The sequence below is a fragment of the Poromitra crassiceps genome (genome assembly GCF_964638095.1).
Source record: "Poromitra crassiceps genome assembly, chromosome: 7".
Classification (NCBI taxonomy): Eukaryota; Metazoa; Chordata; class Actinopteri; order Beryciformes; family Melamphaidae; genus Poromitra; species Poromitra crassiceps.
Window position 1 is genome coordinate 47760407 of NC_139628.1, and position 23547 is coordinate 47783953.

General features: G+C 41.9%; 1 protein-coding gene and 1 pseudogene across 5 annotated transcripts; both read right to left on the bottom strand.

Moving 5' to 3' along the window:
• Positions 1 to 4676: 4676 nt before the first annotated feature.
• On the bottom strand, positions 4677 to 9154 carry LOC310779654 (dual specificity tyrosine-phosphorylation-regulated kinase 2 pseudogene; annotated as a pseudogene). The gene is made up of 2 exons: positions 9093 to 9154; positions 4677 to 6192 (listed from the first exon to the last, which is right to left on the bottom strand). The product of its transcript is annotated as a dual specificity tyrosine-phosphorylation-regulated kinase 2 pseudogene (transcript).
• LOC310780085 (Fc receptor-like protein 5) lies at positions 8296 to 22594 on the bottom strand. Of its 4 annotated transcripts, XM_083640634.1 has the most exons (21): positions 22531 to 22594; positions 21896 to 21931; positions 21383 to 21652; positions 20355 to 20636; positions 18874 to 19152; positions 18470 to 18736; positions 16223 to 16537; positions 14842 to 15102; positions 14320 to 14577; positions 14096 to 14221; positions 13938 to 13953; positions 13773 to 13855; positions 13174 to 13224; positions 12999 to 13070; positions 11970 to 12020; positions 11796 to 11864; positions 10890 to 10940; positions 10705 to 10773; positions 9980 to 10027; positions 9755 to 9768; positions 8296 to 9258 (listed from the first exon to the last, which is right to left on the bottom strand). In XM_083640634.1, the coding sequence occupies exons 1-20, from the start codon at positions 22565 to 22567 to the stop codon at positions 9761 to 9763; spliced, it is 2649 nt and encodes an 882-aa protein (XP_083496760.1). In that variant the 5' UTR covers positions 22568 to 22594; the 3' UTR covers positions 8296 to 9258; positions 9755 to 9760. The 4 variants fall into 4 exon arrangements, with proteins under 4 accessions (XP_083496760.1, XP_083496761.1, XP_083496759.1 ...); XM_083640635.1 differs by having other exon boundaries at positions 8296 to 9768; positions 14893 to 15102; XM_083640633.1 differs by having other exon boundaries at positions 8296 to 9768.
• Positions 22595 to 23547: the final 953 nt, after the last annotated feature.

Sequence of the window (23547 nt, forward strand, 5' to 3'; positions counted from 1 at the left end):
CATCTAAAAATAACTAATAGAATGTGTGCTTTCTCTGTCTAAAAGAGTTAGTTTGCAGAGTTAGTAGTTATGTAGATATTAGCCGTTGAGTACAGCATGGTTTCAGCGTCTGGAAATTTATTCAGAGATAAATGGCTTTTTGTGAAACAGTCACTTTAACCATTCATTTTTGGCATCAGTAAGACCGTCAGACATTCTAAACAATAGTTTTGAACAGTAATTTCCTCCATAACAACAGGAAACACCCCTCTCATTCAAACTCCTCCCTCCGTGTGTCTTCTCCTCCTTCCTCCTGGCAGCGGGCGTGTCAGAAGCGCGTTGTGCTGCCTGCCTGTCTGTCTGCGTGCCTGCCTGCCTGCTTGCCTGCGTGCGGGGACGAGTCTGAAATGGATTACTGTAAAATCGCCAAGCCATTTCCTTGAATGGCTTGCTCCCGCGGTGTGTGTGTGTGTGTGTGTGTGTGTGTGTGTGTGTGTGTGTGTGTGTGTGTGTGTGTGTGTGTGTGTGTGTTCGCGCGTTGCTCCGCGGCTCTGGGGGGGAGGGGATCTCTGTCCGTTCTGTGTGTGTGTCTCCGGGCACACACACACGCGGAAATCGCCAAGCCATTTCCGCGGGAGGCGGCTGCTACGGGTCCCGTGGCTGTGGCTTCTCTCTGTATCTGTCGCCACTTAGTGGTCGGTAAAATAGATTACACACATGCTCTTGCTCCTATAGTTATCTCGAAGATGTAAAAGGGGTTGATTGATGTCCCACCGTCAAAAAAACATGTAAGACGAGTTATTTCGGCTCTGGCACTTAAGCGTTGGATTATGTAAGACGAATTATTTCGGCTATGGCACTTAAGGTGTTAACACGTTGTATGGTGAAAACTGTAAATAAAAACAATACAAAAAACATGCAGTGTCCATGTTTTACATTGTACATTGTTATCTTGCATTGTAGATAGCATTCAACATGGCCGCTGGCATTAGCATTAGCCATACACAATTGTAAACAGTTTCTAAATAACTTAACAAACGTCCCTTTTTGACTAAATAATTGAAAATATATAATGTCCAACATGTTTAAAGTCGATAAATGAACTTACGACATTGCTTCACGATGCCTGATGTAGGGTGCAAGCGGAATGTGTCGGATTGTGTTCAGAGCATTCTTTGTCTCTCTACAGGACCTCGAGGAGCTCAACAGGAAGAGACTAAAACAGGAAGTGATGTCATGCTTTACAAGAATAAATGCGATTTCAAACTAAAATAGATCTCCCAAAATAGTTCTCAACTGTAAAGTATTTTAATTATTCACTTCTCATTTTCAACTAAAAATTATTATAATTATTTAAAGAAGAAGTTTGTAAAAATTAAACAAATGCCTTTAAGGCAACACACCTTCGCTATACACTGTACTTTTTGTCTGCGCTAGAGGGGAACTGACCGTAAACAGTAGGCTATGGCCCTGTACCCCCCGTAGAACATTTGTTTAGAAGCCACAATATTGCTATATCCTCAACAAACCGGCCAACAGATATCAAAGGTGATGGATGGGCTTCATGGAAAGACTGTGACTCTAATTGGTTAACAGTTTTTTTGAATTGGTCATTCAAGTGGCATTTGAGCCTGGCGAATACTTCGCTAACGAACGCTAACAGCTAACAGCTAGCTAACAGCTAGCTAACGCCAGTGGCTAATGCTAGCTATTTATATCAGTATAAACGTATTATTATGTCATACGTCATCACCTGTTTTTAGCAACCGCTCTTTTTCTTTACTTTGAGCACAAGATTAGGTAATTTGTCAAACCAACAACAACCGCAAATTCGTAATAGCTGCGACCCGATATGTAAATTCTGATGTGACATCATCCACTCCATTGTGATGTCATCCACTACTTTGTGAAATTTGCCAAAAATGTTATGACCCTCATTGGTGAGAACTGGGCTTACAACAAACACAGACAAACACAGATGTTTGGTTGGTGTGCCATGGCTGTCTGTCCTTTTTTGAAATTGGAGATGTTTGGTCAGATTCGGAAGGTTCAATCCTTGTTGGTCTGTGTTTAGCCCGTGGCACATCAATCAAACATATTACTTGGCAGTTGTTGGAGAATGTTTGATTGGTGTGCCATGGGCTTAAGGCTTCGAAGGTTTTTACGGTGTCGACTCACCACTAGAAGCCGAGGCGTCCGTATGTCTGTCTGTATGTCCCCAAGAAAGAAAGATGGCGGCCAGGTTGTCGATGATGTCATACAGTTGAATGTCCCCACAAAAGAAAGTGGCCAGGGGCCATATTACAGAAACTCCCTATCTTAAGTCTTAAGTTAAACAACAGGAATAGAAATGTGTATAGGAATGATTCCGGAGTGGACCAAGCTTTTTGATCAATATAAGCGGTTGATCACTATAACCGTGATCACTATAAGTGGATTCCACTGCACAGAGGTGGGTAAACTATCTGTAAATTGGTAGAGAAAATGGACCTGTCCTGTAGAGAAATTCAAAGACAATAGAGGGATTCAAAAGTAGTATGGGGGGAATGTGAACCCCTATTCTTTCCACTCTTTTTTATTTCTTGTGATCCTTCCAACATGGTTATCCTGTTGATCAAATCGTTTGGACAGAGGCATTCATCTTTGGGCTGGAAGTCTTATACCTCCAGGTCACTAGAGGGCACTAGGCGCCTGAGGAATAACAGCGTTACAGAGGCTAGCACCACAGAACAATAAAGCCTGCGTGTACGTTGCAAGAAGTTGATCTCTATGCCTCTTTCTTTAAGCCACAGCACCACAGGACCATTACATTGCCCATGCCCACCTTGACACCATCCAAGTTAGGGAGGCAACATATCCAAGGTGATGGTGAGTATTTTACTCACCTTGTTTAGCCTCATTGATTTATACAGTTGATCTGAAAATAGGTGAGTAAACAGCCTCATTACAAAGACGTGGGTAAACTGTTTACTTGCGTTTACCCTCCACTACACCCCTGTGGCTGATGGTGTTACATCCAGCTCTCTTGTGATTGGTAAAGGTGTTCCACAGGGGTCCATCTCAGGTCCAGTTCCATTTACTCTCTATATAAATCATATTTTACTCCCCTTTCTGCATTGTAATATCCATTATGATACAATTTTGTATAGTTTTTGTAACCTTAAATAACCAGTCGAGTGTTACCAGTTAACACAATTTATTTGGAGAGCTGAGTTGAGGACATACAAAGAGGATGCTGCTCTGTACGCTACTGCAGCTAGTGCGCATGCTCACACAGGATGTAGGCTGACTGGAGTAGTATCACCACACAGCATTAACTAGTCCCTGATGTTAGACTAATTTTCTTTTATCTTTATTTATACAGGGGGGGAGTCTCACTGAGAGCAATGCTCTCTTTTTCAGGAGTGCCCTGTTCTCTCTCTCACACACACACACACACACACACACACACACACACATACACACACACACACACCTGGAAGCTGACCAGTACAACCACAGTCTGATATTTCACTGGAGCAGTTGGGCTCAAGGGCACCTCCGTGGTGGTAATGAGGCAGGGGAAAGGAAAGCACTGCCTTTTCACTTTCCCCACCCAGATTTATCCTGCCGGTCCCAGGGATTGAACCGACAACCTTCCGGTCACAAGCTCGCCTTCTCTAACCGATGGGCCACCACTGCCCAACATAACATTACAGTTTTGGTCCCTCTCCTGCATTAGTCTGTAGACTGCCTTTGATGCATTTGAGCGGCTCTTTTGAATCACAAACTTGTAAATTGTTCTCTTATCCCCACGCTCCACACATACAGACAGCAACTAAAACTCGCTAGACCTGTTGTGAGGTTATCAAAAAAGTGGAACAGTGAAGCTGTGGAGGACTTCTGTACATGCAGGGACTGTAGAGATTGGGATGTATTCTGGGCTGCCTCACCCTAAGCCCTAAAACCCTGTGATCAGCTGGCTCCAGTGTTCACCGACATCTTCAACACCTCACTGAAGATACAGTATGCCATGTTCCAGCCTGCAAGACCTCATCTATTATCCCCCTCCAGAAAAAGACAAGGCCCATGGCACTAAAAGACTACTATCCTGTCACCTTGACCTCTGTGGTCATGAAGTCCTTCGAATGCCTTGTCCTGTCCTCCCTAAAATCCATCATGGACCCACTCTTGGATTCCGTGCAGTTCGCCTAGAGCGCCAACAGGTCTGTAGACAATGTCATAAACATGGCCCTGGACTGCATTCTTGGGCACCTGGACACTGCAGAGAGCTATGTCATGATCCTCTTTGTGGCTTAGCTCAGCCTTCAATACGTGCATGAGCTCCCAGCTGGGGGTGCCCAACTCCATCTGCAGATGGTCCAGACTTCCTGACTAACAGGAAGCAGCACGTAAGGCTGGGGAAGCATGTCACCGACTCCCAGACCATCAGCACCAGAGCTGCCCAGGGCGGCGTCCTCTCTCCATTCTTCTTCTCCCTGTACAACAGCAGCACCTCCAGTCACCAGTCTGTCAAGCTCTAGAAATTCACAGATGACACCACCCTCATCTCTGATAGACACGTCTGCGTACAGGCAGATCAATCATCTGATGACTTAATGCAGTAAGAAACCTGGAGCTCAACACTCAAAAAGACAGTGGAGATGGTTGTGGACTACAGGAGGAATGCATCCCCATCACCCTGGGTGAGTCACCAATCAACGCTGTGGACTCCTGTCGCTTCCTGGGGTCCGAAGTTTGGGTAGGACTGTGCGCAGCGGTATGGCCTCCCCTGAGCCTCCCATCATTTTGGTCCTCAGTTTTATTGTTGGTGGCTGTGGTGCCCAAGCCAGGCCCCCCTTGGCCACGATGGGGGGGAAGGAGGTTCTGTCGTGCTTGGGGGTCTTCCCCGGGGCCCCGTGGCTCTTCTCAGGGCCAGGCAGGGGTTTGGGAATCTGACAGTACAGCCAGGGGTGCCTGAGGGCTTGGCTGGGGGTGAGGCGTGTCGTGGGGTCCCACTCCAGACACTTCTTTATGAAGTCAGTAAAGGTGGGGTCCTCACAGCCCTTGAGCGCAGCACTCCACTTCTTGCTACCTGGAGGGCCTCTCATCTTTCCGCGGCGGGAGAGAGACCCTGTCAGCACAGTGACCCCTGTGGGTAGGGTGTTGGCTCTGCAGTAGCGTGGGTGGCCATTGGAGTTGATGAAGTTCTTTGCCCTTTTTCCCTGTTCCAGAACTTTCTGTGGAGGCATGCCCAGCAGCTCCATTATGCAGGCCAGCTGGTCAGCCTCGTCCTCCCCTTTGAACAGGGGGTAGCCTGTCAGCAGCTCAACCAGTATGCAGCCGAAGCCCCACATGTCGACAGGTAAGCCGTAGCGCATGCCCAGGATCACCTCTGGAGAACGGTAGTAACGGGACCCAATGTAGCTGTACACCCGCTGGTGGTCAAAACAGCTGGAGCCAAAGTCTATCACCTTGATGCTACTACGTCCGTGCTGTTTGAGCAGGATGTTCTCTGGTTTCAGGTCACAGTGGATGATCCTCTGTCTGTTCAGGGCCTCCAGGCACTGCAGGATGGACTGAGCAAATTTCTTGACCAGTGGCAGGCTGAAGCCCTGGAACTTGTTCCTCTTGATCAGCTCATACAGGTTCATGCTCAGCAGCTCAAAGGTCATGCAGATGTGGTTGCGGAAGGTGAAGTTCTCCAGCATGTGCACGACGTTCATGGTGCCGCTGCGGTCCTGCTTACGCAGGTGCTCCAGGATGCGGATCTCTTCCTGCGCCTGCCTGTGGAAGAGTTTCACATTACGCACCATCTTCAGGGCCAGGTGCTGCTGCAGTTTGTGGTCGTAGACCTTGGCCACCACGCCGAAGCTACCTTTACCAATTACCTTGAGGAACTCGTAGCGGTAAGCCAGGTGGTCATGGGGTACATGGATGTAGCCCCCCTGCTCGTCATCATAGCCGCAGTTGTTGCCCCCAGCAACAGCGGGCCTCTTCTTTGCATTAAGTCCCAGGAAGTAGATTTCTGGGTATGAGTGAATTTCCGTCTGCTCCATGGTGGTCAGTTGGGAACGGTACTGTATCAGAGCCTGCTCAGGAGTGAGGAGGCCACACAGCTTGGCACCACTGCCTGTAGCATTCCCTCCAACCGGAGGGAAAGATAAAGGCAGTACTGGTGTGTTCCCTGTACACTGTGGGCCAGACAGTGCTCGTTGGCCTATTAGAACCAACCTGGGAACAATGTTAACAGGATTAATTATAAACTAGTGCAGTGCCCATTCACACTGAGTGTGTTGATTTTAACTCACTGAGTGTGGTTTACACAAACTGTACCAGTCCTACTTATAGCCTCTGCGAATTTATGACATCAGTGATGACATCATCAGTGTCTGTCATAAATCACTGATGATATCACTTATGCAGAGAAATGGTGATGTCACTTGAGCACTCAATGACCATGTCATCAGTGATGTCACATGAGTAATTGTGATGTCATCAGTGAGTGATTTCATCAGTCATGATGTCATGATCAGTGATGTCACCCTAGTATGCCAGCCAGCATTTTGTGACAGACACTGATTGTGTTTGATGTTACTTGAGGCAATTGTGATGTCATCAGTGATGTCTCACTGAGTGATGTCATCGGTAAGTGATGTCATCAATGACTGTGACATCACCGGCGCCTGACATACTGATAAGGGCATGTGTGTGTGTGTGTGTGTGTGTGTGAGAGAGACACACAACAAGTGTGAATTCGTAATAGCTGCAACCAGATTATGGAGTGAGACATTATCCACTCCATTGCTGGCCGCAGCTAAATCCCTAATGATGTCATTCGTGCTGAGTTATGACACCATTAGTTACTTGGTTCCTCCCTCCCATGGTGACAAAATCGGATACTTATTGCTAATGATGTCACTTCTATTGTGACATCACCACTAGCGTGACATCACTGATAAGGGCATGCACACACACGTGTGTGTGTGTGTGTGTGTGTGTGTGTGTGTGTGTGTGTGTGTGTGTGTGTGTGTGTGTGTGTGTGTGTCCAGCTAAAAAAGAAACCATCTGATTCACAAAGTACTCGCAAAGTGTGAAACACGCTGCCACTCAAATAGTCTCATTGCACCTGGGCATGTATTTAAATTAGGTAATGTGCATACATGTGGCATACAACCAGGTCACTCTTCTCTGCTCTCCGCTGCTCTCCTTTATCTTCGTTTTGTGTTTTTACAGCATGGCCACTAGGGGCAGAGGCATCTGAGTGCCTGTCTTTCTGCCTGTCTGTTTGTCCGTCCGTATGTGCACCGAAAGAAAGAAAGAAAGAAAGTGACCAGGTCACCGAAAGAAAGTTGCGAGGTCCCCCTAGTCTGGGGACGCTTTACATCGCTTTTGGCCTTGGGGGCATAAACCAAGGAAACAAGTGCGGCAAAAAATCTTTGTTGCCGTTAGCTTGACGCGGCAAGGTTATGTTAGCTAGAGCCTGATAACAAGAACAACAGCACAAGTTGTAAAGTAGCTGTATAGTAGCTATAGTAGCAAGTTGTATGGTAGCCACGTGAGAACATCTCTTTCCTCGATGAATTGTCTTATACAAAGCTTCTGTATTGGCTTAAAATATGTGAATTCTGAATTCTGAATCATAACACATTACTAATAATGCATTATAATCTGCTTATACTGTAGGCCTGTATAACTGAGTATAATAACTGTATACTAATGAACTAATTTACTATTGTATCGGAATAGATTACATAGACAGATTTAAGAGCTTATGAAACATGTGGAGTTATGACGATAAGCAATTTAAAGGGGGGCTTTTATTGAATATCTGCATGTGCACAGAAAGGAAGCCCAGCTAATATACACCCATCTCAAACAGTGAACAGAAGATCCTGTGAATTGATGCATGAATATAGTTTGTTGCTTATGAATAAAAACTATTGATCAGACAAGAGATAAAACAGGCTGGAGAGCACCCGTTTGCACAAACGTTATCGAATAAAGAGCAGAAAAGACCACTTCTCTGTTCCCGTCTTATTTTTTCAGAAACTTCTGTGACAGGGACAATCATACTTGACTGATCAATAATGCAGGGAGGATTATAGAACAGATTAAACATGGCTGAAAGGAGAAAAATATCATAGCAAATGATTTGATATTCTCCTTCATATAAAAACTACTGACAGCTATACTGAACAAATTAAATATTTATTGTTGCATAAACGTAAAAAGACCAAGCTTTAAAAGATACAGTATGAACGGCAGGATAAATAAAGTACTTATTGAGATAAAATAGAATAATACTTTATTAATCCCGAAGGAAATTCTGGTGTACAGTGCTTCCAACGTGTACATTACAAGATATGAAGGTACATAAAAACTGTAAAAGCCTGATAAGAGAAATAAAGCAATTGAAATAAACAAGGTTAAAAAAAAAACCACAGTCCTGGCAGAGACTGGGAATGAAATAAAGAAAAAATAAAGTGTCTGTACAATCTGCTATATCTAGACAACTATATACAAAACAGAGTAAATTAAATCATACATGAGATACTGTCTCGTGTCAGGATATCTACAGTTTTAAAAGAACAGGGGAACAATGTCATAAATTACATAAACCAAGCTTCAAAAGGTACAATATGTGTTCCCATTGACTTCAGTTCAATCCATGTGAAAAAGCAGTTCTGGTCATCACTGGGCTTTTACACCGAACACTGAATAAGCTACTGACTTAAAGCTGCACTATAAGATTTGTAAGTAAAAATACACATTTTAATATGTATAGATATAATATAATATACAATATATACAATATATAATATATAATATAATACATTTTTATGTCTTCCTTGTGAGAGCTGCTGTAAGTAAGTTTCCCCACTGTGGGATTAATAAAGGCAATCAATCAATCAATCAATCAATCAATCAATCAACCAATCAATCAATCAATCAATCAATCAATCAATCAATCAATTAATCAATCAAGAGACTGCAAGAGAACAGAGGGTCCCATCCCATCCAATGGAGATCCAGCAGATTATCCCTATTTGCCCAGAGACGGGATCATATCACAGTTCGTTTTAGGGTCATTTTTAAGATTTTAACTTTTAAAGCACTTCAGGGCTTGGCACCGAGCTACATTTTGGAGCTCCAAACTCTCTGAGCCGCAGATCCTCGAGTCGGGCAGGACCATTTTAGCTGTTCCTCGGTCCAGGCTCTGCTCTAAAGATGACCGGCCTTTGCTGTTATGGGCCCAAGACTGAATGTCTTGCCTGAAGAGGCGAGTAGACTGTCACCCTTCAAAACACAGGACATTTTCAGTCATGATCTAGCTGGTATGACAGACGGACTCTGTGGAATAATATTAGGGACTGCTGGCTGTAACTCCGTAAATGTAAATATTATTTACATTTGAAGGATAACTTGCATTATTTAAAGTTTTGGCCACTTAAGTTGTTAAATGACAAAATATCAGTCTGCGCTTGGAACAACAAACTTCATTCAACTACATCATCACCTGTGTGTATTAATGAAATGCTATCAAAATAATCTACACCATCGTGTGCATGTGTGATATCTGAATGACACACTACAGAAGGCTGGAGTATAAAATTGTAATGTACATGCTCAGAAAGGCTGTTCAGGTACTTGATTTGCATGTGTGACTTTGCAGTTACGTCTTTACATCTGTGTGGTTCTATAGCCTAAAAATAATGCAGTGTGTCAGCTAAGACGGTATTTTCCTTTTCGTGTTTTCTTATCGCCCGTGTCTCGCTTCGGTTGCCTGACGCACTTTTCTTTATGGATCTGCAACAAAGACACAGCAAACACCTTAAGAATTCAACCACAGAGAAAAAGTCTACTGTTATTGAAGATGTATGGGTGCTGTCTGACATTTTACATTCATTGTAACCCGTTTAGTCATCTGCAGAATGTAGCATAAAAGACAAGAAAAAATATAGCTATATGATATGGCAGCATTAGCTCTATAGGTATGATAAATATAGCTTTATATTACCGTGTTGTTTCATTTCAGCATCTTGAATTTCTGCAGGAGTTGATAATTCTGTGGGCCGCAAAACATTTCAAAATTTTAAATGGATGTGCATAGACCTTATGACATTCAAATTATGGTACACCATCGATATCAGTAACATTGTCAGTGATGTCACATGTAACAGTATTCTTCTTTTCCCCCTCAGAATTCTAACTTTAATCTCAGAATTCTCAATTTTTTTTCAGAATTCTAACTTTATTCTCAGAATCCTGATTCAAAGTTATATTCTCAAACATTTTCATCAAAAAATAATAATAATTAAAGACTATCTTTTTAGTGGCCCCATTGACAGTTTGGATCTCACCTGCAATTACCACTCATCGCCATGTGTCACCCAAGAGACCAAAACAGAAATCTTAGAGATGATCACTTTCAATTTAAACTCTAAACTAAAAAAAAAAAAAAAAAAAAATCACAAGTGACTCTAATCATCTTCGCTAGTTTTAAATTGTGTGTGCTGGGGGGGGATCAGGGGGACCCTATTTGAATTCCAGGCGACCCCACTTAATGTCGTGACCCTAAGGTTTGGAACTATACTGGAATAGACCAAGCTCTCTGCTGGATCAGCATGCCTCACAGTTGAGGATGATCAGATGCACAATTCTTTTTTAAACATCTACTTCCTTTTTATATGTAAGCATTTCTGGCTGTTCTGTATTCATTCCGTTTATAAGTTGTGTACTCACCATTCTGGTCAAAGTGTTTGAGCTCAAGCAAAGAATAGACGGCGTCACTGGATTCACCTGCAGCTCCACCTGAAATGTAGATTGTTGTACTCATTGGAATATCAATCAGTCAGTTACTTCAGTTATTTCAGTGATTTTAGAATTTCCAACTGCTCCATAATCATAAAGTAAATACAGTACTGTACCATTTTCAGTGTCTTCAGAGCCTTTGATAGTTGCATAGACATGAACATCACCTACAGGTCGGTAAAAATGCTTAAATTAATTTAAATTAATGGCTTTTATTCCATGATACCAACTTAAACCTCGTTCTAACATATGACTTGTTCAAATGGGGTTTGTTCAGTGAGGTGTAATTTATAGATGTGCACAAACCTATACTCTTTTCAGAATCAGAATCAGCTTTATTGGCCAAGTATGTACAAATACAAACATACAAGGAATTGGACTCCAGTTTGCTTTGCTCTCATAATACTCACATACAACAAAGAAAGAAAGGTATGCACAAGTTCATAAAGTGTTGATCAGTTTAGATTTTTGTTGATCGTTTTGTAGATGTTAGTATCAAATTTTGGTTAGTCAGGTCCCAGGTCCTTCCACCATTTTTGTAGAATGACCCAAGATCGTTTTCTCAGCGACAGTAAGCAAAGCATTATGATGTCACAGTGAAGTTGACCTTTGAACTTTTAGATATAAAATGCCCTCACTTCATAATTTAGCCTATTAGACATTTCTGTGAAATTTGGTCATAATTAGAGTATGAATTCTTGAGTTATGGCCAAAAACATATTTTGTGAGGTCACAGTGAACTTTCCTTTGAGCACCAAATTATAATCAGTTTATCTTTGATCCCAAGTGGACGTTTGTGCCAAATTTGAAGAAATTGCCCTAAGGCAATCCTGGGATATCACATGAATGAGAATAGGACTGACAGATGGACGGACGACCCGAAAACATCAATGCCTCCGACCATGGCAGAGGCATAAAAAACAAACAAACAAACAAACAAACAAAAAACCCGTGTTCTTTTAGGTACATTTATATTGCTGACTATTCTGTATACATTTCATGTTTATAATTTGTGTACTCACCATCCTTGTCAATGTTTCCGGGTTCAATCGAGGAAAAGGTGATGTCACTGGATTCACCTGCAGCTCCGCCTGAAATATAGATTTCCACTGGCATTTAAATCAATCAGTTACTTTAATTTCTGTGATTCTAACATTTCCATCTGCTCCATGTTCATCATTAAGTAAATACTGTACCATTATCAGTGTCCTGAGAGTCTTTGATAGTTTCATAGATGATAGCATCACCTACAGGTCAGTCAAAATAAAGGCAAGGTCAAATGAATTGCTTTGATGCCATGATACTGTCTTGTTCAAATGGGATTTGTTCAGTGAGGTATCATTTTAGAGATAGATGTGTGCAAACTTGTTGCAGTGAACTTGACCTTTGACCCCAAATTGTAATCAGTTCATCCTCGAGTCCAAGTGGACGTTTGTGCCAAATTTGAAGAAACTGCCTCAAGGCATTCCTGGGATATCGCATTAACGAGAATAGGACAGACGGATGCACGGACAACCCGAAAATAATGCCTCCGACCATGGCTGTCACCAGCGGAGGCTTAAAAAAAAAAAACCACCACCTGTGTTCTTTTAGGTACATTTACCATATATAAAGCGCAACAGTCATGTGGCATTTCTTACCCCAGAAGTGAATTTCCCATTCATTTTCTCCATAGACATTTAGAAAAATCCTTATATAGCGAGTTTTAAGGCTTGAACCAAGTCAACCAGTCTTCCAGAGAATCGTGAGTGACCATCAAACATTTCACTTTCAGCAAAAACAAAAAATAAATGCACGAAAAAAAATATCAAACATTTCAATCCCCCCCCTTTTTTTGCATTCACTTCTGGGGCAAGAAATGTCACATGACTGTTGAGCTCTATTGCTGGCTAATGGCTATTCTGTATACATTTCATCATTATATTCTGTATACATTTCATCATTATATTCTGTATACATTTCATCATTATATTCTGTATACATTTCATCATTATATTCTGTATACATTTCATCATTATATTCTGTATACATTTCATCATTATATTCTGTATACATTTCATCATTATATTCTGTATACATTTCATCATTATATTCTGTAAACATTTCATCATTATATTCTGTATACATTTCATCATTATATTCTGTATACATTTCATCATTATATTCTGTATACATTTCATCATTATATTCTGTATACATTTCATCGTTATAATTTGTGTACTCACCATTGTGAAGGTTTCCGGGTTCAAGCAAGGAAAGGGCGATGTCACTGGATTCACCTGCAGCTCCGCCTCCGCCTGAAATATAGATTTCCACTGGCAATTTAAATCAATCAGTTACTGTTACCGTTATTCTAACGTTTCCATCTGTTTCATGTTAATCATTAAGTAAATACTGTACCATTATCAGTGTCCTCAGCGTGTTTGATAGTTTCATAGATGATAGTATCACCTACAGGTCAGTCAAAAAAAAAAAAGGCAAGGTCAAATGAATCGCTTTTATTCCATGATGCCAACTTAAACCTCATGGGTTCTAACTTATGTCTTGTTCAAATGGGGTTTGCTCAGTGAGGTGTCATTTTAGAGATAGATGTGCACAAACCTGTACTATTTTGATTCGTTTTAGATTCATTGATTGTTTTGTAGATGTTGTTGTCTCAAATGTTGACCCAGGTGTAAGAAATGGCATTAATAGTATTTTTCTACTGATCCAACATTTGAAAGTACTGGCTTGGTTTGTTTCAGTAGTGTGAAACAGTGTTTGATTATGTTTAGTTACAATATTGTGCCATAGAACAGCAATTATAGAAACAAATTCTCTGACTGTCAACCTGACTATTTGACTGTTTGATTTAACAATAGATCAATGAAAAAGTTCCAATCTTACAGGTTGTTATTTGAAACTCCATTGACTAGAAAGTGTTGCGTGACTGTTGTGATGTTAGTGTTAGGGTTTATGATTCGTTTTGAAGAGCAGTCATGGTTGGTTTGAAGGCTGACCATGGAGAGGAGTCTGTCCGTTCGCTTGATCTTCTCTCTGGTCTGTAGTGGAGACCTGGTTGGTGTTCTGAGACTGGACGGGCCTAATAAATGTAGTAAATGTAGTAAATAACATGGAAATGACCACTGTTATGGTTAAGATGAGAGAATTGGTGCTGTACTTACCTGCCACAACATGGATCTGTGAAAAACACATTTGTTGTTATATAGTGTTGCTTTACAAGTTGCTCTGCTAGTCGTGACAGAAGGGAGAATGGCTCAGTGATTTTAAATAGTCAAGAGTGTAATAATCCCTCTAATATATAGGCAGGAAAAAGTCTCACCATTGGACTTTCTGCAGAGCCACAGCAGCAGCAGCAGCAGGAGTATGAGGATCAGTAAGATGACAGTAACCAGTCCAATGATCAACCCCACATGAAATGAAGGGCTTGCAGGCCTGGACACTGCAACTAGAGAGGTACAGTATTATTAAAACAGCACACCTGTGACATCACTATGAACACTGACTTATTTTAAAGTGAAATCATAAGACAATTGTTTTGATTACTCTTAAACGTGTTTAATTTGACTGCCATCCAACTCTGTGGTGATTCTGTTCCAGAGTGTTGACACTTGTAGAAGCCTTCGTCTGACTCAGACACAGCATGGATCGTCATCTCCCCTCTGGTTTCATTTTGGATGAGTTTGTCATTTTGATAGAAAGCCACAATCGAAAGTAATGGACCTGTTCTGGATTTACAGCCAAGAGTCACAGAAGCTCCCTCAGTCACAGGATGGACAGGACTCAGCAGGATAAGATTTCCAGCTGTGGAACACAAAATTAAATATGAAGAGTTTCAATCCAAACTGAGATATCTACTGTTCAAGTTGAACATCTCACAAGAGATCACTGTGTACAAAATACAATTCAGTTTGGAACATGATTAAGTTATAAGGCACCTAAGACACTTGCTGAAAGAATGATATATAAATATGATATGATATGACATGATATATATATGACTTCATTGAATGTAAATTAATAATAATACTAATAATACTACTACTACTAATAATAATAGAAACGCACGCTGTACAGTGATGTTGACTGCGTTGCTGAACTTTCCTGATCCAGACTCACACCAATACACTGCACTAGATTGTATGCGGGTGATGTTGCATTTAGATCCAGTCATCCGTTTAGATGAACAGTGTGTCAGGCATCTTCCTTCACTAAACCTCTTCACTCTCCACTCAGTAGAGGTTCCCTCACAGGTCAGAGAGACAGACTCATTGGAGAAGTGCTGCATACTGTTGGGACTGACTGTGATAGACGCTGATGAGAGACGATCTGAAAGACAAAAACACAGGCAGAGGTCAAACTGAGAGCAGAGATATTATGAAATATTTAAAGCTAAACAAATGTGAATTCATAATAACTGCGACCACATACCGGTATGTGAATTTCCAAAATGCAGGTTGGTAGAGGCAGCCCACTCTACTCTGCCTCTTCCACACTGCATTTCAAAATCCCCCCCCCCCTTTAGCCAATTGGCATGAACACAAACACACCTTTATACACAGACTTGACCTCCATGCTAGTCTTCAGCCTCCTATAGGGCGAAAACTCCACCCACCAAAGTGTGGTGAACTTTTTGTGGGCCAACCAACCAACCAACCAACCAATTAACCAACCAACCAACCGACAGACAGAGTGACTTATAGAGCTGCTGGTCACAGCTAACAAGATCCAACAGTGAGCCAGCGAAGTGTATTATTAGTCCTGCCGACCTGCCCCTCAGTTGGTCAAGTGCACACTTGACCAACACACACTGACGCACTTGTCACTCATCTTGATAAACTGTTTACATTTAAATGGTGTCTAGCCTCTCTACAGGCTTAAGTATTGGAGGGTTATGAAAACATTTTATGAAAAAAGTAACAAATAAAACATCTCTTAAAGTGTGTTGATCCTGGTGGCCTTGATTTCACACCAGGAAGAACAACAATTAAATAATTTTGATTTTGTGAATTGTTTTCTTATCGCTGGCTTTTCAAAGAGTTAAAATAAATAAAGTTTTGAGTGTGTATACATTTAATCAAAATACCATACCTAAGCTAAGTAAGTGCATCATTGATATACACATTGCCCTGTAATTCAGCATGTATTTTGTATATTCATAAACTTGACTAAAATGTGAAAATAATATTCTGTAGGTTTGAACAAAGCTTATTCCTGCAACATATATTTGTCATGACGGACCCACCGGTGGAGCTGGTAGCGTTGAAGTGCTTTGACTATGCTCTTCTAATTCTGAAGTAAAGCAATATCATAAGAGAGATATTGAGAGAAGGAGGGACATTAGCCTATAAAGAATCAGCAAATGAGTGAATGGAAGCATTGGCTAACTTGTAGACTGGCTATATGGGCTGATGGATCATCCATGAATGAATGAATGAAACAAACTCACCTCCAGACCAGATAAACCTAGGTTCACTGTCATCAGTGTAAAACACTGGGTCTCCTCTCCCAGCTCTACACAAATATCCTCCTGTGTGATTCTGTCCATGAAGGATGTAGGAACCCTCTGAGGTGCCATTGTTGCTGCCAGGCAGCAGCTCATAGCTGTAGTTGGTGTAGGAGTTGTCTGAGAGTTTGGGAACAGCATTGTACCAGTAGAACCTCCATCCTGCAGATGAAGCTTCAATCTTACAGCTCAGAGTTACTGAGGCTCCAGGACTCAGCCATACAGGAGAGCTGCTGAGGACTGCAGGCCTGGGTTTAGCTGTTGGAAAGAAGTTTCCTCAGAATTGAAACATGACATGATGTAGCTATAACTGAGCTCTACTAGTCTTGTCAGTGTATTACCGATCTGGGGATCACCGGTTAAAAAAGTAATGTCTTTTTTTTTCTAACCTCTGGGGGCAAGCTCGTTTCAATACCTGAATAATCTGAACTCAACTTTTCCGGCCACGCCCCTTTATGTTAATTCTATCGACTGCTTGCGCTATTATTAGGAGCGCTATTATCTGGATTTTCTTCGAACATGCAGACAGATTTTCATGCATATCGACCATCTGTCTTGAGATTAGTGTATTACATGTAATGTCTGGACGCTCTCCCAACAACATATTGTAGCATGCTGGGAACTCGACCCACTTCGCTAGAATATTTAATGTTTTTCCCACAGCGCTGGCAGCAGGACAGGCAAGAGGGCAGAAGACGTCAAAGTCAGGACATTCACTCAGTCAGTCACTCACTCATGGATGTTTAGTGAAGGGGCGGGGCTAGGGAAGAGGGGTGCTAGCTACGGATAGGAAGGTTGTTGTAGAGTCGGGATTCGAGGGGTGGGTAAGGGGAGTGGGATGTGGGTGGTGTTTGGGGGGGGGCTAAAGGAAGGGGCGGGGCTAGGGAAAAGGGTCTGTAACTTAAGGCCTAAACAGACTTGTTCGTCCGCCTCGAATTGGAGCCGTCTCGCCGTCTGCCGGCGCCAGCGAGCCCTACATGCTAGGACGTCACTACACCCTCCCTCCTCCCACCCTCCCTCCCCCTGTGGAAACTCCATGGGAAAATGGCGGCGATTGAGTGCAAGGCAGTCTGAATGAAATTGAATGTAACGTTCCCAATTCTATGTATTAAATTCTAAAAAACGACCCTCAACATTTGGGAAGGCTAAGCCACACAACTAGTTCGTTATAATCTAACGTCATGCTTCGAATGCGACTTCACAACTCTCGTGCAGCTGACGTCACGCACGTATCGTCGCCGCTGAGTTACATTTTCGAGCAGCCCCCGTCAGCCGACGGCGCCCCCTCCCCGCATGACGGCGCTCCACCCGCCGTCATACGGGGAGGGCGGGGCGAGGCTCTGATGGACGAGTCTGTTGTGGCCTTTAGGATAGGAAGGTCGTAGAGAGTCGGGTTTCGAGGGGTGGGTAGGGGTAGTGGATAGAGGTGTGTGGGTGGTGGAAGGTGGGTGGGAGGTCAAGGACGGAGGTAGGGCTATGGAAAACGGGCCATAGCTAGGGATATGAAGGTTGTAGAGTTGGGATTTGAGGGGTGGCTACAGGGGGTGTGGGTGGTGGGAGGGGTGTGGTCAGGAAGAGGCGGGGCTAGGGAATAGGGGCCATAGAGAGTCGGGATTCAAGGGGCGGGTAGGGGGAGTGGCTAGGGGGATGTGGGTGGTGGGAGGGGGCGTGGTGAGGGAGGGGGGCGGGTCTAGAGAAAAGGGGCAGTAGGGATAGGTCAGGAAGTTCATAGAGTCTGTGTGCGAGTGGTGGGTCATGGTTGGGCTTAGGCATGTAAGGGGTTAAGGTTAGGCGCGGGGTAGGACATTTTCCATGTTGAATATAATTACGGTAGCCATGTTGTTGAGGTACCCCCAAAACATTGCCTAAAGTGCAATAAGGCTGAATGGCCACACCACTACGTCATGGGCTTCAAGTTTAAGTGCTGCCTCCAAATATATAACACAATACATATTTAAATAAATAAATGCATTTCAAAAGGTGCAGTCCACTGAATGATGGCTTCTCTTCAGTTATTTCTTTCCCACACAAGAAGAAAACACAAAGTGACATATTACTGATTGGCTCTGAGAGGACTGCATGATTCATGGAGGATTTTTACTATTGCCTTATTGGGATGTGTAGATGATGAAAACATAAAAACGTGACATAGTGACATATTTATTATGAATGAAAGACGATCTGACTTACGTGATACTTCCAATCTGATGTTAGAACTCCACTTTGTTGAAGAATAGAGGTCATTTCTCGGCCTGCCCTTACATGCGTACTCTCCACTGTCAGACACAGAAGCTCTGACAGTCTTATATGCAGCTTGTGTCAGATTGTTTGAGCTGGTTGTTCTCCATTCATACTGCCACTCTCCTCCTCCCTGGATCTCACATCTGACAGTGATGTTCTCTCCACTGTATATCTGAGACGAGTTAGGCTGCAAGCTCACAACAGCACTGTTTGCAACTGTTAATACAAAAAGCCCCAGTTAGGATGCAAATAGAATAAACCCAATAGAACAAATTTTGCAAATATAGCAGCTTTATTTATTCTAATGCATCGTATTCATGAATCCATATTGTTTTATTTCAAAACAAACTCACCAAGTTCGGTTATAGTGATTGTATTACTGTAATCTGTGAAAATGGTGTTTTGTCCTCTCACTCCTTTGCACCTGTAGAGTCCTCCATCTGAGACAGCTCTGTTGAGGTAGGAGGATCCATCCTCCATGATCAGTGGTTTAGAGTCTGTGGTTTGTCTGGACCAGACGTATAGGTATTTCCAGCCAGAAGAGCCCTCCACAGAGCAGGTCAGCCTCACACTGCCCCCTACTGGTATGACTGTTGTGTCAGTACTCAATGTGGCCTTTGGTGTAGGCATATCTAGTGTGTGGTTTGGAAGAAAAACATTTCACGAGACAGTGAGTGAAGTCACTATATGAAGACAAACGCAGCTATTCAGTATGCAGCAGGCAGCATGGGAGTTCTTCACTTGCACTCAAGTCGCACCTAACTGATTCAGACTCGACTCAAAATCTTAAAATTTTAAAACTATATTTTCACAATTTAAACATGTTCAAAATCTATTTGTGTGACAAGCATTTGAATGGGGAGGGGGGATGTGCTGTAGCATTTTACAATCTTAAAAAATAACCATGTTGTGGTTTAAGCAGAAATAACCATGTTGGTGTCAGGTGTCTGCCTGACCACAACATGGTTCTTATTTCTAAGAGCAGATAATTTACAGCTTTGACTCAGACTTGTCCCTCCAACACTTGAAATTTGACTTGAACTTGCATTAATTGACAATATTTAACTGTGATCATATAGAAACATATAGGCTGGACCTCTAAATGGTATAGAAGGGATAATAACTGAAGTCATTCTTATGAGTAAAGTTACAGTGTCTTAATGTATATTATCGAGAAGACAATCTGAGTTAGTCTTCCCTCTGTCATTTCCAGGTCCAGTTTATTTAGACTTCCAAGGTCAGAGTAGCAGAGCTCTGAACACAGACATCTATATTACATCTATATTACATGTAAACGCACTCACACCGCAGAGACCTGGGTTCAATTCTGAGACATCAGTACTTCCGGCTTGGTCAGACGTTCCTACAGACACAATTGGCTGTGTCTGCGGGTGGGAAGCCGGTGGGGTATGAGTCCTGGTTGCTGCACTGGTCGAGGTCGGGCGTCTGTTTGGGGGGAGGGGAACTGGGAGGATTAGCATGATCCTCCCATGCACTACATCCTGCCAGTGAATCGCTTCGCTGCCAGGTGAAAAGAAGCGGCTGGTGACTGCACATGTATCAGAGGAGGCATGTGCTAGCAGTCTACAACTCTCCCGGTTGGTAGAGGCGGTGGAGCAACAACCAAGACAGGGAATTGGCCAAGTACAATTGGGGGAAATCTGGAGGGGAGTGGGAATAGATCATCCAGTTGACCTGATCTGACTCTGTTCAGACTAATCTTGCACAATCAGCCAGGAAAGGTCCAGACCAGTTAAGAGTTTGAAATAGAATTGTGGGTGTAATGTTGACGTGACAAAAACAGATTTCTCACCATAGTATGACAGTATCTTACCTCCAAATTTCAGTTCCCACTCTGTGGATTCTGCACCGGCCTGCTCACCAAATTTACACTTGTAGGATCCCTCATCTGACTCGAATACTGGATTAATGGTCATTTCTTCTGTGGTTTCAGAGATTTTGTTTGAAACGTGGTCTCTGTCCATTATGACTAGTGATCCATTTCTGTAGAAAGTAGCTCTGCTCACATTTCCCTGGAGACGATGCCGACAGCGCAGAGTCACTGACTCTGTCTCAAACAAGACATAATCAGGACTTTCCAGGAGCACATCACCATCTATGAAGAAGAAGAGGAGCCTGTTTCAGTCTGTCAGCTCAGTCACATGATCACATACTGACATGACGGGTAAGTGTTGTGGCAGCATATCACTGTTAAACATAATGCACTGGACATTTGATGTGCTACCAGAATGTTATATTGACTTCAACATGGATTTTTAGCCGCCACAACCACAAGCAGCTCTGTAAAAGTCACTCTGTCGTGTGTGTGTGTGTGTGTGTGTGTGAGAGAGAACACACACACACACACACACACACACACACACACACACACACACACACACACACACACACACACACACACACACACACACACACACACACACACACACACACACACACACACACACACACACACACAGAGGCTTACACCACATAGTGCATGCACAATGCAAGTCCACTTAAAAATACATGAATCTCTTGATTGTGAGAAACCAAACCTTCTGTTTGTTATCCCTCATGGTTATGTGATGAATGTTAATCCTTTAGATCACCAAATAATATGTTGGACTATCTGCTTGGCTTTATATACACATTTTCAGTTGAAAAGTGGTAGAAATACAGCATGCAACTCTGGTGAACAATGTTCTGAACCTAAAACAATTTTATACTGTAAAGATTAAAATCATAATTACAGTTCTACATCATACAACCACAGTACCAAACAGGGTTATTAGGATATCCATGGGTGGAACAACATTGTTAATGGTCAACAAGATGGTAGTGATAATAAGTTTGACTTACCTGATACAGTCAGAGTGATTTTATTACTGTCTTTTGTATTGTATGTATCATTCCTGGGATGACCAATGCACTGGTATTCATCACTGTCACCTGTTCCTAGAGATTGTAATGTCATGTTTTTATGCTCAGAGGGTGCGATAACTTCTTCTCCATCCTTGTTGAAACTGTACCACCAGTCAGTGTCCTCTCCTTCCCTCATGTCACATATGAATGTAACAGACTCATTAGTAAACACAGGGGACCGGTTGGGTTCAAGGGTCAGCACAGCATCTGTTCTCCCAACACACACACAAACACAGACAGCACTACACTATTAGAAGAACAACTAAATACAGGAAATAGCTTTGTTTTGAGCAATATATATTATATAGGATGTGACAGTCATAGGTTGTGCAGAAACATACAGTGAAAGGATATGTGTGGAAAAATGTAGAGATTGGAAGAGAAAGCAATGAAGAATAACGGGTTGAGATTAATCTTGTGTGAATGAATAGAAAGAAATTCTGTCATCACCTTGAACGTGTCCATGGCAGAGGGGTGTACTCAGCACTAAAACAAAGATTGATATGATACCTCATCAGACACTATCAAACTGTCAATATGACAATCAACACAAAGGCAAAACCACTTGGATTTTATCAAGATATTGAAACATATTGATTACACCCATAAGACTCTGCTTTTTTCAAACTGTCAGTGACAAAGACGTTAGACAAACTGATGCTGCATTGTTTTTTTTTGTTTTAAATATTGCACAGTTTAAAAATAGCTACAGAAACACCATTTTGGGGAAATATAGAAATGAGGAAGGGGAGTGCAATGCACAATCATCTTAATAGTGTTGGCTTTTCTATAAAAAAATGTTTTCTTACTTTGTTTCATGAATGAATACGGTTGTTGACTAGAGTAGCTGTGTTATCATAATGTTGATAATTATGCATGTCAATTTAGTCTAGTTATGATGAACTCTGGAACCGAGTATATTAGAGAATAGGGGTATAGGACTAGATAAGCATCTGCTTCCTCCTACTCCTTTTCGGACGAGACATTTTTTTTATTTTTATCGAAATACATTTTCATTCATTCATTCATTTTCACCACAACATTGTCATTATTCTGTAGCATTGGAAGACAGAAAGTATACTCACCGAATAACACCAGCACACAGAGCCAGGTGCACCCCATCCTCACCTCACATCAGGTCTAGCACTCCGTCTCTCTGCTTCTGAACAACTGTTCCACTTCCTGTACAGACTCAGCTTAAAACGTCTGTGCAGGAAGACAGAGACACAGAGCTGTCTGGGTTGCTGTGCAAGAGTTTAACTTCTCCTTCCATGAGGTTAGACCATCACTGCTTCCTTCCTCTTTATTGGACGGGCTCACTGATGTATTTATGTGTCTGATGGGCACGCACAGAAAATACATGCAATTGTTGCAGATCCATAAGATAGCAGATCCTTGCATCAGTGTTTCAAATGTAAAGTGAATAATGAATCACAGGCTGACATGGTGAGGTTTGGGGTTAAGTGGCATTGCGTTAATCATTGTATTTAACGTTTATACTTTTGTTCAGCACATACTTTGATTTATAACGTGAATTGGACTTACAGGCATATTCAGAAATAATAACAGCAACAACAACTATAATAATAATAATTATTATTATTATAACAACAACAACAACAACATCAATAATAATAATATAATAATGATACAATTATTTGTGTGTGTGTGTGTGTGTGTGTGTGTTAATTATTGTTGAGACATGGCTATGGGATGTGAGTACAAAGACATGACACACATATGTTAGGTATGTGTTTTGTTTATGTATGCACATACTTGCATTAGCACATTATCTAAAACAGTGTGTGTGAGTGCACATGTGTGGATGTATTTTATGATGTAATACATGTTTATGCATATATATTGTCTGAATAGTTGTATATATATATATATATATATATATATATATATATATATATATATATATATATATATATATATATATATATATATATTTATATAAGTTGTATATAAAAAATAAAACGCAGGGGAAAATATGAATGATCACTAACTAGCTCGTTACCACAAGAGTTTGCATTGAAATGAATAAAAGCATATTTGTGGAGGACACTGAAGTCATGTTAAACTGTGTCTGAGATGTT

What these genes read in the sequence shown, in the direction of transcription:
- LOC310780085 (XM_083640634.1), bottom strand. Translation starts at nt 22,567, where the DNA reads ATGGGGTGCACCTGGCTCTGTGTGCTGGTGTTATTCG. An exon ending in AATCACTCTGACTGTATCAG is followed by an intron (nt 20,637 to 21,382) that starts GTAAGTCAAACT and finishes TCTTCTTCATAG; the next exon opens with ATGGTGATGTGCTCCTGGAA. An exon ending in CTCTGAAGACACTGAAAATG is followed by an intron (nt 10,774 to 10,889) that starts GTACAGTACTGT and finishes TCTACATTTCAG; the next exon opens with GTGGAGCTGCAGGTGAATCC.